Source organism: Geospiza fortis, unplaced genomic scaffold (assembly GCF_000277835.1).
Source record: "Geospiza fortis unplaced genomic scaffold, GeoFor_1.0 scaffold43, whole genome shotgun sequence".
NCBI lineage: Eukaryota > Metazoa > Chordata > Aves > Passeriformes > Thraupidae > Geospiza > Geospiza fortis.
The window spans coordinates 901,547-917,760 of record NW_005054431.1 but is presented as its reverse complement, the minus strand read 5'-3'; the positions used below and the strand labels follow the sequence as shown (position 1 = coordinate 917,760).

The window sequence follows — 16,214 nt, the reverse complement described above, 5'->3', positions numbered from 1 at the left end:
ATTATTTTCCTTGGCAAGACCTACCAGGGAGAGAGTGAGAGCTGCTGATGGAGTTGTCTTTTATGGGTTTTGTATGTTTAATGTGATGATGAAATGTGTTAGGAGTCGTGTTTAAGGAGAGAGGGAAAATACTGAATGTTGTAGGGGAGGAGAAGCACACAAATATTCAATGTAATCTAGTGTGTTACCTTGGTATTGGGTTAAAGAAATACATCTGTTTGGATTTATGCATATCATATTTCCCTAATGATTGATCAGTTCTGCTGGTTTTAAATAATAAAGGAATATGCAGCATATACAGGGAAAAAAAAACCAAACCCCAACAAACCCACAGTGCTCTATTGCAGTATTTTAGTGTATTTCTTTTTATGACTTTCTTACTGTTATTAAAAGTTTATCTTCTCAGTACTGAAATCACTGTTCCAGTCAAGCACTTGCTCTGTAAATATTTCTAACTTACCTTTTTCTACTCCTTTTCGCATCACGCATGCAATGGATTCCACATTTCACTCTGTTCTTTTTTGGGTGACTTTAGGCAACTAGAATTGTGGATCAGTAGCAGTAAGGAAATAATTAATTTTTAGATGAGGAAAAAAGGGGACAGAACTTCTTATAAAAAAATAGATTTTTTAAAATTATATATAAAAATACATATATACTTTAGGATATTTATATATCTTGCTCTATGTATATATATAGCAAATATATAAATACAGTATTTATATATATATATATAAATGTATATTAAAAAATACTTTGTGTGTAATGTATAATGCACATACTTGTTCCCACACATATGAATATTTATTCCTCACATGTCTTTTTCTGGTAGTGTCTGAATCAGACATTTCTAGTGAGGCTGCTGATATAGAAATGGACAGAGAAAAATATGTGGAAGAGCTGAGGAAAGCACTGATAGCTGGAGAAGAGTCGGCTGGCAAATACAACTTCGTGATTTCAAGAGATGAGCAGAATAAGGTCTGTCACTTCTCCTATGAAAGGAACCTGAAAGATGGCTCTGTAAGTAGATAAATGTTTAAATTTAACTATTAAACCATGCGAATGAAATACATGTTTGTATTTTATTATGGTCTTTAAAATCAGATGTGTGATACTCGCTCCAGATTGAATGAGTGTTGCAAGCCCTTGCATGGGCCAAGCTAGAAAGAAAGTGAGTGGTTTGGGGGGGATGCTGTCCTTTTCAAATTTTATCCTCTTGTGCACTTTTGTTTTCCTTGTTTCTTTATCCTCTCTCTGTACTACTCATCTAAATTAAAAAAAAATCAGGCAAGATTATTTTCAAATGCTAAACCATAGTTCTAAAATTAACTTTGCAAGTACTTTAGATATTTTGGAAGTTAAGGCTGAAATTGTTGCATTAAATTGCAAATGGGAAAGTGGTTCCATGCTGCTTGCTTGGCTGCAAAGGAAAGGACCCTCTTAAAACAGGAAAGAAACCAGTATTATCTGTATCTGTAGACACTTCTGGATATTTCAGGTTGTGCTTTGCTGTGTTAAAACTTAGTTCTGAAGAAGAAGCAAATTTTAAGGTGAATATCCCAGTTTGTACTTCTTTTTGTTTTTATTCTTTTACATGCCCCTTTTCTTGTGCAGTATACGAAATTTCAGGTGAGTTTGGATCTTGAGGAGCCGTAAGTTAGGGCATGTAAGTCTACCAGTCTGCATTATAAGTATTTCTGTGAATTTACCCATGGCCATACTGACCCTAAACCTTGTGAGCTGTTTGATTGTTCACAAAGATGTTGAAAGTTTAGGACCAAACTGTACTCAGAAATTGAGAGCAGTAAGGTTAAGGATCTTTTTTTTTTTTGTTTTTGTTTCTGCTCTGTGTCACACATGTTCTAAATGCAGGCTGGATTAAATACATTCTGTATTTTTATTAAGTGAAAACATCCTTGTGTTTGTTTCACCTAATACATGTTTCCATCAATTAAGGCTTATGAGAAATTTAACCCGTTTGAAAACAACTTTGTGTCAAATTGGGAAAATAATAATCTGGCCAAAGAAATTGAAAATATAAAGAACCTTGATTCCTATATATGCTTTAAACTTTGGTGTTGAAAGAATGTTTTTAGATAAGATAGGATTTCTTGGGTGAAAATGCATTTTTTTCTCCTTCTGTGCTAAACTAATGCCTACAAATAAAATTGCCAAAGCAGTTGTATAGATATTAAATAATAGAATTAGGTATTAGAAATAGCTTTCAGCTGTGTAATAGAATATGTTCCAAATATTTTGAAAACTCTCTGTGGAAGTATTTGTGATCTCTCTCTTTCAGCACCACGTTAGGAAATTAATCTTCCTGGGCTCTGTACATCCAGAGGGCTGATATTCAGCTAAATGTAAATTTAGTGCAGAGGAAACCTAGAGAAACACCTCTGCAGCTTAAACACTACTTAAACTCAGGGCTAATCTATTATCAGTTTAATAATTAACAGTTTCTAGTAAAAAAAAAAGCAAAAACTTCTGAAATGCATTGTTTCACTTTGCGCTATAAAATGCTTATTAATCCATGTAAGTAAAAGTTATTGCAAAATCTTGTAATGAAATTGGTATTTGGGTGCCTGAGAGTAAATTTTGTAGTCATAGAAAATCAATAATATGCCTTGCCTTATTTTTAGAAATATATGCATGCTTATATGCACAAATTTAGTGTATTTTATTATTTTAGTTATTTTTAATGGGACTTGCCTAGAACATGATGCTGATCACCAGCAGTCACCTGTGCCCAGTGATTTCCAGAGCTGAGCTGTCACAGTTCTCCATCCCACGTGGGACTAATGACTGGCAAATCTCTGAGCTAGATCCTGATCCTGTTTTCATGGCTGTACCAAACCGTGGTATTTGAAATAAGTTTTACCTTCTTTGTAGCATCTTGCTAAAGCTCTGCTTCCATAAAGTCTAATTATGTGCCAAAACTGTGTTGGGTGGTCTATAGGAGTGCAAATAAAAATAGTGGGGTGATGTTAAGCAAAGGAAAACATAGGCATATTACTGGGAAAAGCTTTCTGATATGGAAATTTGTTTTACTGCCCAGGTGTTTTCTGGAGGAATTGGTGGCAGCCCCATTGTGCCCCTTGCTTTGAAAGGGACTGTAATGAAAAATGCATTGTAATTACCTGTATTGCCAGTGCAGTACATTTGGTGACTTAACAAGGTGTTTGATTCACCTGTTGTTCAGTTAATGAGTAAATATGTTCCTTCCATGAACTGTAAAAGGATGTTACACCTACTCCTGCGCTGCTTTGATGGAATGAAACCAAACCTGTATCTTCACATAATTTAAAAAGTGTTGATAATCATCAGTATATAATGAAGTGCATGTAAGGTTTATGTAAGGGATGAGTGCTGATGGTTTGGGTTTTGAATGGATGGAAAACTTACCCAAGTCATGAAGAATTCCTGTCTGATTTAGAGGAAGCACAGTGTAACACGTTTGCTTTGTAGTGCCCTGGCTGCCTGTAATTCTTAGAAGTAACAGAATAAGAAAAATAATTTATCTTAAGGTATGTTCGTAAGAGTTTTAGTACTTATTTATCCTGAAATGTTGGTCGGGAGAGATAATGATGTCTGAGCTTTAGAAACACTGGTTCTGGCTGTGCCTCAGGATGTGCAGCTGAGCCTAAGAAATAGTGGTTTAAAAATCCCCACTCCCTTGGTGAAAATCCCGATGGGTTCAGTGAAAATCCTGATGTGTTTTTGTGAGAATTCTGACACATTGGGTGAAAATCCCGGCGTGTTTGTGATTTACCTCCCTCAGGACAGGTGGCTCTGCCTTTGGGAGCCGTGTCTGGGGTGCCTGGGGTGTCGGGAAGGACCCTGGAATAACAACGTCTGTGGAGCACAGTGGGAATTGTGTGCGGATCCAGCTGCAGCCCCGGACGGGCCACACACACGGAGACCCCGGCGAGGGGCCGGGGAGGCTGGTCCAGCTCAACTGCTGCCACCTAAACAAACACCAGCCACAGAGGCAGTGATTTAGTGCTTGATCTAAGTAGGTGACCACTGGGAAGTAAATCTTTCCAAGTGCTTCAGCGAGTCACTCCACATATAATAAATAATGGAAATCCGGCAAGCTCTTTCTTTTTTTTTCTTTTCTTCGGGGCTGGCAATTAAATAGACTAAATAGCCTTTGATAAACAATTATTTAAGTACTAGCAGTCTCTTTTTTTACAGTAATGTGACAGGCTCTGGGGTTGTTTTTTTCCTTGCCTTTTGCTTACATTTGTAAACAGGGAGGGTAAGAGCTTAACAAATTCCACCTTAGATGCAGCACGGTTGCTAATTAGGATGATGGAAGAGATGCTGTTATTTGTCTCCCCCATTTCCTGTGGCTGCTTTTCCCTGGTCGGGCCTGTGAGTTCATTATAAGTTTACTAAAAGTTGAAAAAAAGGCTGGAGAAGCTTGTGCTGACCAAAACTTTTCACAGCATGCTAACTGAGAGAAATGCAGTTTGTAGAGCTCTTTGTGCTGTCCAAACTATCTTGGTTCAAGGTCTGAGTAGTTACTTTGCTCCAAACCACTGAGGATGTGTTGTTTGGTTAGCAAAGGTCACTGAGAGTTCAGGTTGTTTCCCAGGCAATTCCACCAGCTGAGGAGAGGGGAAGATGAAATGATTAATCCTTGGGTCAGTGTGAAAGTAATGACTCTCATATCACTTATATCACTTAATGTCTATGCACTTCAGGACCTGAGAGTGGACACTTGAATGGATTTCTTGGAAGCCCATTTTAGAAATAGCTGGCTTCTAATGTGCCTTATGTAATAGAAACATTAAGTGTTATCTTGTAAGTAATCTCAGAATTCTGAGTGCCACATGATTTTCCCCGTCTCACCTCGGGTGTTCCTTCAGATATTTCAGGTACATTGGAAATGCACTGGATCATTTCTGTAGCCTTGAGGTGAGAAAAACAATTTCTGAAAATTATTCCCTACCATATTAGTAGGTGTGCAATTCACCTACAAGGTGTATCTGTACAATGTGTGACAGAAGTCCTGGTGAATTAATTAAGCTCTGCTATTTTCCTTGCTTAGCTATTAGATTATGTATTTGATTGCTGCTTCTGATAAGCAGTAGTTTAGAGAAATAAATTTAAAATACTGGCAATTTATGCCTTTAAAACTGGTATTGTTGAAAAAGGAGGAATCAGACACTGTGATGAATAAATTCTCCTAATTTTTTCTCAACCTGTTAGGATCTGTGTATTTCACTAGACTTATCCAATTGGACAAAAATAGTAGTTTAGGTGCTTTAAGGTGTACTGTAAATTACACTATAAAGTGCATCTTAGTATTTCTTGAGTACAATGAGAGTCTAAACATATTTCAAGTATACTTAATGTGTTCATAAAATAACAGATTTGGATTTGTGCAAGAAAAATTGTCAGTTATTCTTTCTTCCTCTTGGTGTTAACATGTTGTCTCTCCTCCTCTCCTCTCCTCTCATCTCCTCTTGATTTTTTCAGATTTTCCCTTTTTGGAATACCTGCTGAGCATTTAAAATCCCTGTGTGGACATCAAGGCTTGCTTTCATTTGCAAATGCTTTCCTTTTAGAAGGAAGAAATCTTTAAATCACGGCATATTGGCAAGCTTTAGTTTCCCAAACACAAATTACAGAGGACAGTAGGTGCTCTGGAAAAGAGATTACTGTGTGTGGGCTCTAAACCTTCACTGCAAGACCCCAGTCCTTTATTTTCTGTGAGGATGAGCAGCAGCCAGGGCTTGAAAACCAACGAGAATCTCACCAGTGGTTTGTCTTCAGAAGCTCTCTCACCTCTCACAGCTCCAGAGGAAACATTCATCTTTCTACCTGCAAAGGCACAGGAGAGCTCTCAACCTCATGTTAACTCTTAGGTTCGCTAAAATAGCACCTTTTCCATGTAAAATATTGAATGGGTATGTTTAAACCCTCTCAGAGCAACTTCAACACCTCTGTTACTTCTGCTGCAGTTACAGAAGATGTTTTGAAATGTAAGAAAAGGGCAAATTCAGGATGTCCTGCATTTTTTAAAAAGGGACAAATATGGAAATATTGTGGGGTGATGAGATGAAGAAAGGGAGCAGCAGAATGTGCAGTGAGGAAAGTGTTGCACTTCCTGTTGATTTCTTTCCTTATGCTGCAGTGATTTAAAAGACACATATCTGGTTTTCCACTCTGAATTCAGTCTGTATTAGTAGACAAAGATAAAAATGATTTTTTTTTAACAGTGAAGACAGTGAAGAATAAGTCCCTAATTTCTGTGTCCAGTGAGGAGAGCAAGATCAGCTCTTTTTCTGGTGGAACAGCACTACCATAGGCTTAGTATGGTAAACTTACCATACTAACTTTCTTAAGTTTAAAAAACCTAAAAACCCTGTGAGGTGTTCTGCCTGCCCATAGGATTTGACAGATGTTACTTACTGCCTGTTACATGTCAATATGTGGAATGAATGTTTTTCATCATGAGGACAAAGCCTAAGCATATTTGAGTTTTAAACTTAAAATGCCAGATTGCACATGGATTTGGAGCTGGTGAGTAGAAGATTCAATTAGAATTGTTCTGAAATATTTTAGTCTCACTGGAAAATGTGGTTCTCTTGCAAAAAATATGTTTCTGAGAAGGGCAGGTACATCACACAATTTTGAGGGTAGGTTTCTGGGTAGTATCATTCCAGGAAAAAGCTCTTCCATAGAAGATTATTTGTTTCATTCTCTTTTCTTGTTCCTCTCAGGTACCTCTGCAAATAATGCCGGACATTTCATTAAAAATTAGATGTCAACTGCTTTGCTGGGTACAAAGTGTGACTAATTTTTTCTAATTTTTGGAACCCAAATCCTAGTCTTTCTGCATGTGTTTTTCTCAGATAAGCCCTAAGCTTTGGGGTTTTTTAGGAGTTTGAGGTACTGTTTTTTGTTCCGTTCGTAAACGCACATTGTCTTTTCAGTGTGTGAATAATACCTGTAGGTTATTAGCTTAACACAGATTTGTAACAGAACATTGTCAATACTCTTAGGGGCTGCAGAGGTGCCAAAAACTGGGATTTGGAAGCAGTCAAGTTTTTTTTTCTACTAGTTCTTTGCTCATTTAATTGATGGCTGTACATCTTGCAAAACAATGGGAGATTTATTTCCGTTAATTTACACTGAACTTGGTGCCTTGCAGTTGTGTTTCGTACGTGTTCAATTCCAGCTGGAATGAGAATTTGTTGTTCTGTATAGATAATCCATCCCAGGAACATCAGGGATGAATTTTGCTATTTAGTTGGAATAAACCTGACTGTACTCTTTCAGTCTATCCTGAGTCCATATTCTTCTCCTCTCAGCTGAATCACTCTCAGGAAAGAAAAAAAGAAAAAAAAAGAAAGAAAAGGATTTATTTAATGTAGCTTTTAGAGACTAACTTGAGTTGCTGATTAGCAAGTTCTGATTTAGGTGAGAGGTCTAAGCCTGACTGAGGTGGAGAAGATACACAGTTATGAAAAAATGTGAACTTGTCTAGCCTTCACAAGCACTGTTTTATTTCCAGTTTTGGTGAGGTTTTCTTTGCTAATAATTGAAAACAGAAGAATTCACTGTCATCTTTTACTTCCCTGGGCTCACAAAGGAGTTAAAATTGTAGTCCTGTGACTTGCTGGGATTTTCTAAATCAGCCATTCAGCAATGCAATTTTGGTTTTGCCAGTGTTACTGACTTGGTGGGCTGAAATACATTGAGCAATGTAGTTTTCATCTCACTTAATACTAGTGAGACATTGCCTCGGACATGGGTCAAAACTGAGGAATTAAAATAAAGAGTGCATTAATATATGCAGCATTTATTTTGGTTTTATATGCACTGATTTGTATGCAAGAAAACTGTTATGTTTCTGAGACCACCTGAAGGTTTGGTTAGCTGTGATGAGGGGCAAACCCCCATGTTTTCCTTGACTGTAAATAACTAAATATGAGTTTTCTCTTCAAGAGATCAGAGAAGTATGCTCTTATGTGGGTGTGCTAGCTTTAAAAGCCTGTAAACTACATAACTAAGATGTTTTGTTCCCAAAAATCCTTGCAGGCCATGGGTAAATCACTAAAGATGTTTGGGAAAAGGATTTTAATAGGGCCCTTATGTGGACATGTGGTAGCAGAAGTGCTGTGCTAACCAGTGAGAGGGGGGCTGTTATCTCTATTAGTTACCTGACATAATTACAGTTTAGCAGTTCTTTTTTCAGTGATGTGATCTGGGGATAAAAAACCAGCATGATCGCAAAGAGGACATTCTTTCTGTGGAAAAGAACATGCAGGTACCAGTCCTTTAATTTTTTCCTTTTTGAACGTGGTCCTCCAGAACTTTTTTAAACCAATTTTTCTAAAACAACTATTTTCTTTGTTGAATGCCAAGATGTAAACTTACAGAGGATAAGACTGACCTTATCCACTATCACTGAGGGTCTTCATTTGTGGGAAATAATCAGGACAGATAAAATGTGGAGAGAATAAGATAATAAAATAGTATTTCTTTGGATCCGGGTCTAGTAAAAACTGAGCACTCCCCCACTGAAAAACCCCAACACGAGATCAACGACAGCAGATACTTAATTTTGGGTTTAACTTCTGTGGGACAGGCTAATACCTAAACTGAGGAGTGTGACATCTATTTACACACCTTTATTACCAACTGTTTTCAGGCCTGGCAGTGGGGAGCTGCTGCCTTTGCCCCTCGTGGCTGAGCTGTGTGTTTTATCTCAAGTTTGTCAGGCAAGGCTTGCAGAGCACAATCTGGGGCTCTGCCAGGGCTGCATGTGCTCATCAAACATTGTTTAGTCACTGCAGCATGTTTATGCCATCTGCAGATGCATGTGCTCCCCTTCCTGAACAATGCTCTTTAATCAAGACCACTATTGTGGAGGGCCTAGCAGGAGCAGTATACATAATCAGCAGGATGCCAAAATTAGAGTTACACGTGCATTCTGCCTAACCCCAACACGCCAGCTTGGGGTAACAAGCTTCCAGAGGGTGCCACTTCTCTGGAATTAGTACCTTTATCCATAATCTCTCGTACTTCTGTGTATATTATTCAGAGTCCAAGTTGTTTAAAGAGCTTTGCGGTAATATTAACAAATCAAGAGTTGTCGTGGAGAATTGTTAAGCCTGTAGGAATTGCCTGCTATCTTTTATTTGTTAGGAGACTCCATTTTCCAGGTCTGTCTAAACAGAAACATCCACTAAACCATTTCACATCTGTTGTGCTCCTTTCTTCATATTACAAAAGCATGAGCTTTTTGTTCCACATATTTTTCTGAACAATTTCTCCATTGTGTTAAAGCTCCCTGTAACTTCTTGCTGGTTCTTTTTGCTGGGTACTAAAAAAGCTCTTAGAGAATGCAAATGTGTTTGAGATGGTGTTAATTCCCCTGGTAAGAGCTAGGTGAAGTGTGCCAGGCAATGTTCTGAAAATGTGTGTATTCAGATATGATGGTCATGATATTTGAATGATTTACATATAAATCATGTGTGTATAATGATATATATTCATAAATACACACTCAATTTTATCTTTTCCATTTCTTGCAAAATAATAGAATACTTAAGGCTGGTATGGACCTTAAAGACAACTTCTGTTAACTTCTTGTAAATTTTAATGGCAATTATTAAAGGTGTTTTGCTTTAACAATAACTTGTCTTCTCTTGACAGCTTAATGTTTTGTTGTGGGTTTGCTTGTGGTTTCTTTTTCCTATGAAAATCAGTGGTGTGGTTGGAGGAAATGTCTCTTCTGACAGTGCTGTAGTGCTTGACAAAGCTCAGCTAGTTAATCCTAGTATCCCTAGAGCAGGTGAGACAACCACCCTGGACTTTACTCCCTTCTCAAACCAATTTTTTTCTTATTAAAGATTTTTCTATTTTAAATTTAATCTTTAATTTTTTAATTGCAATGTTAAGGCTTTAAGCTAGATTTGGACAAAATCTATCTGTCTAAACTCAGTTTCTCATACTGTTCCTTCAGCAGTGTTAGAGTTTCCTTACTGAAAAAGAGAAGCTTAAAACTGAGTCAGTGACGTGTCTGTCTGTCTTTCATAGGTTAAAATTTCATGACACCATCATTTTGTAGTGGAGGCTTTCTGTGCGATTGCACATCTAATTCAGGGGTCAACAAAATTCTGTAGCTGCTTTTTCTTTCATTTACCACATCTGACATACTTGGTCTTGATTCATCAAAACTGGGTGGAGTGAAACGTTTCTCAATTATCTACCAGTCTTGGATTCTAGTCAATTAATTTTCAGTTCTCTGTTGCTTTTACCTGAAGAAACTCATGTATTTCATGGTGTGTGAGTGACTCTGCAGGTTTTGCTCAGTGACAGTTACAAAACTGGCTATTTTATGTACTTGGGCATGGAAAATGATGTCATTCAACAAATGGCAGCTACTTTAATTAAAAAAGAAATTAAAAGTCCCTACATGTCAGGTCACATGGTTTAGGAAAATAACATCAATTCCATGACACAGGAGTGTTTTCCTTTCAGCTGCGACTTTAAACCCGATCCAGACCATGACATTGGAAAGAAATATATTTCCATATGGTAAAAGAAATGTAGTCATTTTTGTTGAGAAATTCATGTGGGTTTCTCCATAAAGCTGTTAATGCTTCAGTAGTCTGGTGGGTGACAAAAACCCTTTGTGCCTCATTGTTTTAGTGCTTTTGAAGAGAAAATGGCAATCAAATGAGAGTGGCCTTTATCACAGGCACTCTTTTTAAAATCAGATATGAAATGTTACAACTTATTGGTGTATGATGGCAACCTCAGGTTCTCCAGGCTATATTGAACTCTCTGTAGCCTTAGATCAGGGGGGTGTGCATAGATTTGAGAAGGAAATCTGTATTTTGCTCTAAGGCTAAAACAGCAGTTAAGGAAAAAATATTCTGAAATTGTTTTTTGAACATTGGGATATACTGTGGGAAATGCAGGGGAAAATGTGGGAAAGCATTTTTTTTCTGTTTCTTAGAATTCAGAAAAGTAAATTTATAGTGCAGAGGTAACCTGTAAGTGGTGTCAGTGTGTGATATTTGCTTGAATCTATCATGAGTGTTGTGTAATTACTGTTTTCTGAGTACTGTATGCAAGATGAAGACTGTATTTGTTCTTAAAGCTTTTGGGTAGTACTCAAAACCAGCTTATTGCTGACAAATGGCATAGATTGGCTGCTGCTAACAACCAAGCTACAGAATTTTGGTAGTTCAGGAACTAACCCTGTCTCTTACATTAACACAGCTTGGATTGCACAATGACCTAATTAGCTGAAATGTTCTGGTATTTCTACAGAAACCCCACTGGAAACTTACAGCAAGCTTTCAAAAAGTACATTTAACCTGTTAATTGACTTAGGTGGCCTTTGTTGAAGGAACATGCCTTTTGAGAAGTGAACATGCATTTTTACTTTAGAAAAAGAAGGTGCCAATAAAACCTGAAGTTGTAGCTAAGACATATTTGAGCCCCGTAGGGCTTTTTTTTTTTTTTTTTTTAGTAGTTAAGGATTTCCCAAATGATGTCTGAATGGACTCTTGGTTTGCCCTGAAGTTGGGCATTTAATTGGAACTCATCCTGTTACAGGTCCCAGCTGCTCTCCTCAGTGAAGAAGAGTGAGTGTTCATAGCCATGGGCTAAGGAGGGTTGTTTGAGAGATAGGATCTGGTTTCCTTCAGTGTTTGTTTTCCAAGGATTATCTTCTGGTTGCAGTAGATGCCCAACTGTTTAGCAGGTCCCAAATTTTCCATTCATTATCAACTTGACACCTATGGAAGATAGGCAAGATCTTAAGTTTCCATCAGGTCTTTCCCATGGGCATGGAAGCTAATTTTAAAGCATTCTGTAGATAAAGCCCTCAAATGATTGTTGTAGAGCATTTTAGGTCGTAGGATTCTTTTATTTTACTATGTGCACCCTTGTAATTGGTGGGGATGGCAGCAGTTGCAGGCAATGGCATAGACACTAGATAGTTTTATAGTAGTGCTGTTGTAGATATTTCAGTTTGGACGCTTCTGTCCAAATAAAATATCTTTTTTTCTGGAAGTTCCACTGGGATTAACACTATGAAAATGCTGGGTTTTTCCTGAAATCAGTTTTTCATGGTCCACTCTCTGTGGTGACTTTAAAAGCTGATCGGTCTGCCTGTTGGCCTTCTCAGATTTAGGGAGGTTTTGGGTACGTATTCTCTGAAGAATTTCAGCCTGTCTTTTTTGTTGTTTTACCTTTTCCAAGTGTTACATGAGGAAGTTTTCACTGTTGAGAGAGAGTGATGTGCAGCACTTAAGTCAGCAGTACAACAGATAGCCAAGAAAAAGAACCTGGAACTTTTAACTTATTTGTCAAACACAATTACAAGTGAGTTTGGGTTTCACAAATACTATTTATTGTTCAGTCCATTAGCTGGATCCTGTTGGAGCAAACAATCAAACACAGCTGAAGCAGCAGCTTTTCAGTTTGAAGCTTCTAAATTTTGATCATTTCAGCTATGTGGCGTCCTCGTAAGTTGAAAATTATTTCTCAGTGCAACTCAGAAATTTCATTTGTTGAAAGGGGAAGTCTGAGATGTCAAGGGAGGGCTCAGTTCTCATATTTGTGCTAAGCCTTAAAAACTGGCTACTAGGTCAGCCAATTTATGTCTCAATAGCTTCGGACTTGCACAGCAGTCATTCTTTACTGTGCCTTCACAATGACTCAGCCCAGGCAGATTTCCATCCCCCTTTTCCACCCCACTCCCCTGGATTAGTCATATGCAATTTAGGCGTATTAGAGAAGCTGTTTCTGGGCTCTCTCTGCAGACAGTTCTTGATTATCAAATGACAAAAGGACTTAATTCACAGATAGCTTGTAACTTGGAGACTTCATTCTGAACAGAAATGAAAGCCTGTTCCTTTCCTTTAAAAAAAAAAGTCACTGTGATAAAATCAGTGTCTGGATTTGTAAAGAAAAACATAATTACATTTTTGCACTAAATTCTGTTAGGACAAAAAATCAGCTAAAAAAAATCTCAAAACTGATTCTGTCTCTCATGGTCTGTTTGTAACATTAATCTTTTTTGCAATGTTTTCACTTTAATTTTCTGTCACCGTGCTTTTTTGAGTCCCTTCCCTGAAGCTTATTGCTGAGCACAGCTATAAAATTATCAAGATGAAGATTAAAACTGCTAAAACACTGAGTTTGCTGCATGTTACACCTTGGAACTGCACGAGTACATTACAAGCAAAGAATTTCCATGGCTCCCCTTCAGCATCACAGTCTCAGCTGCTCATATGGCATCCATCTGTGGTCTTTTGGCAGCAGCCTGGGCTGCTGCATGGGAGTTTTTGGAGTTCAGAGCTAACCTCATATCTGTCTTCCCATCACTCTGGAAGTTATGAAAATCCTTCATGGCTGCCCTGAAGTGAGGTATTAAAATATTACAGAAACATGAGATGGAATTAATAATGCTGCGAATTCATAATGGGAATGTAGGCTTGGGGTTTGGTTGGTTTTTTGTTTTTTTTTTTAATAACAAAGCCAATATCTTTGATTTAGTTTCCTTAGCTGTGTGTTCTCTATGTGCAGATTATGGTGGATTTCCTATACACAGATGTAAAGGGTGATTGATTCTTGTTTGATTAATTTGCTTTATGCTGCCTTGCCTTTAGAAAAGGTAATAAAGACCATACAGATGGTTGAATCAAGAACATAGATCTATATCAACGAGATTTAAAGCATTTAAAGGATCAAAAGTCTCACAGTTTCTTGCTTAAGAAAGCACATTTAAATGAGGCTTTTCCTGCTTAAGTGGGAGTGTCAAAGTACAAAAGACTAGATATAAAAAAGTGAGTTTACAAAAGATAATCAGAATAATACAATGAAAAAAACCTGCAGCTAATAAAATTAAGAGAATAAATGCTTTCTTTTTGAAAAACATTCCGTGAATTGTGCTAGGCTTATATTCTTAGGCTTATTGGGTTTCTGAATAATGCTGAAAAAAGTTGCCATCACTTCAGAGCAGACCAAGATGTTCCATTAGTATTTCTCCTCTGAATCTGAGAAGCAAAAATATTTGTGTGTCACAAAGACAATCCATTAGTTACTAGGGAAGATATTACATAGATGAAAACGCTTAAATTACCATTCTCCTCAAATAAATGGTGTCCAAGAGAGCAAAAAGAATTGGCTGAACTGATTTCTGGCTTGCTCGAGTCTGGTTTTAATGCTAAATCCATGGGAAGTTATGGAAGACTTGAAAATGTGCTACTGTTCTGTCAGCATGCAGTGGGTATCCTATCCCACTTGTTGGTGTTGAAATCTGAAGCTGCCTGTGCTGTAGTCAGTCTGGAACTAAAGTAATAGGCAAGTCTGCTAAAATACTAAAGGGATTACAGAATGAAAATGTAATTCTGGCTGGTAAATTTCCTTCACAAAAAAATCCCTCTGCAGGACAGGATCAAGGCTTACATACCTATAGTTACTCATGTCCAAAGAAGAGAATGTCAGGATCACTTAGACTGACCTAAAAGTGAAAAAAATAAAAGATTGCATCTGTGGATGAAGAATATCACAGTAGATTTTTTTGAGGTAGTGTTGCAGAGGTTTCCATATTCTACACGAAAGCTGGATTTAATTATTTCTATTTAAATGTCTGAGGATTTGAGACTCAGTGAAATAAGTAATGGCTGTGGTTCTTACATCTGTACTTGTTGTTCAAGCCTAAAATATATGTGGTATGTTTCATGTCTACTGTAGATAGAAAGTCTCCATGAAATCTGAAGATTTCATCCCCGCAGGTTGTGTCCTTGAGGTATCCACTGCTGTGTTTTCCACTACTGTGTTCAGAGAATAAAATGTCAGTGAATTCCCACATTAGTTTTTTATATCTTGTGTTACTCTTTGTCTTGATTCTTGCATTGCTTTGAAATGAGAATCTGCCATGCAAGTTCTGCGTTTCATCCCCCCGTTTTGGTGAATTAGGTAAGGCCCAATACAATCCAGCAATGAAAGTTGTGTCAGAAACCAAAGATTTTCAAAAGTGCCAGGGCAGTGGTGTGGCTCTTGACTGTTTTTGGGCTTATCATCTGCAGAGTGAAGAAATGAGGTGTCACTGTGAGATGGAGAGCAAAAAAAAAATGTGTCTGAGTGCATTTTCCAAGTGGTGGAAGTGGTTGTCATGAGGAAACCAGGCAGTTTCTTGTTTCTTATAACAAAAGCGAGTTGAAAGATGTCATCTCTTCAAACCAAAACATGACAGCAACCTTAGAACCTTAGAATTTAGCAGAAAGAGTGGTTGGAAATTGGAGAAATATTTTAAAATTTCTTCAGAGGAGCCCTCTTGAAAGCTTTGAGAGGAGTTTGGGCTTGTAGCTTTTGCCAGCAATTTTCTATATTGGAGAGACTTGAGCAAAGGTCAAAACTTAGACACTGGAAGTGAAATAAGTATGTTTAATGTCTTGAATTTAGTGCTTTTTGAGACCGGGAAAAGCAAATTACTCTTTTCTCCCTGTAAACTCTTGGTGGTGGCTGTTCTGTGAATGAATAAGAATAGTTGTGGGGTTGTAAAATCGTGTGAAACTTTGTTTTTCTGTGAAGTGGTTTGTGCCTGTGTGGAGGCTGGAGCTGGAGGTGAGAAAAGAAGGACGCAAAGCAGGAAACCTCTGGGTGAGATACATACATTTGGTGAGATAAACTGACACAAGGTCATCAGCCTCTCTCAGGGGGAGATGGGGAGAAGGACTGGGTTAAGCTGGGCAGTTCATTAAGGCAGAACAGCTGTAGCTTGACATTTTGGTGCTCTAAAACTGGGACTGGCCAAAGCTCATTTTGGATCCTTTCGGGTTTTGTGCATTCGGAGTGCTGCGTCTCCTTTGGCCCGAGACCATCAGTGCACATACAGTATAAAGCTGAGAAAATAGTGCCTTGAACAAATGTGTTCTCCATGTCATGTTCAAAACAAACAGGCAGTGTATTGCTGTGGAAACCAGACAATAAACAAGTGAAAAAAGAGACAATCTCCCTTAAAATCACAGTGTGCGAGCAGTTAGTTCATTTAACAGGATTATCTTCTGCAGCTTGTGATCACCATGTTGTAGCAACACGGAGTATCTGTATAAGTTGTCTGATGTTTCTCAGCCTGTTTTTTATCCCTACAAGTTTATATTTTAATAAAGCTAAGAAATATTGTGTGAATATTTAGGATGATTGCATAATTAAAGAAAAACTCAGCAGGA

At 37.7% G+C, this 16,214-nt stretch overlaps 1 protein-coding gene across 1 annotated transcript in view; it reads left to right on the top strand.

The window, feature by feature from the left end:
- XRCC4 (X-ray repair cross complementing 4) overlaps positions 1-16,214 on the top strand; it is a 128,795-nt gene that overhangs the window by 1,813 nt on the left and 110,768 nt on the right. Inside the window, exon 2 of the mRNA XM_031061913.1 lies at positions 833-1,020. Coding sequence (XP_030917773.1) covers positions 833-1,020 — 188 coding nt within the window. The remainder of the gene's footprint in view (positions 1-832; positions 1,021-16,214) is intronic.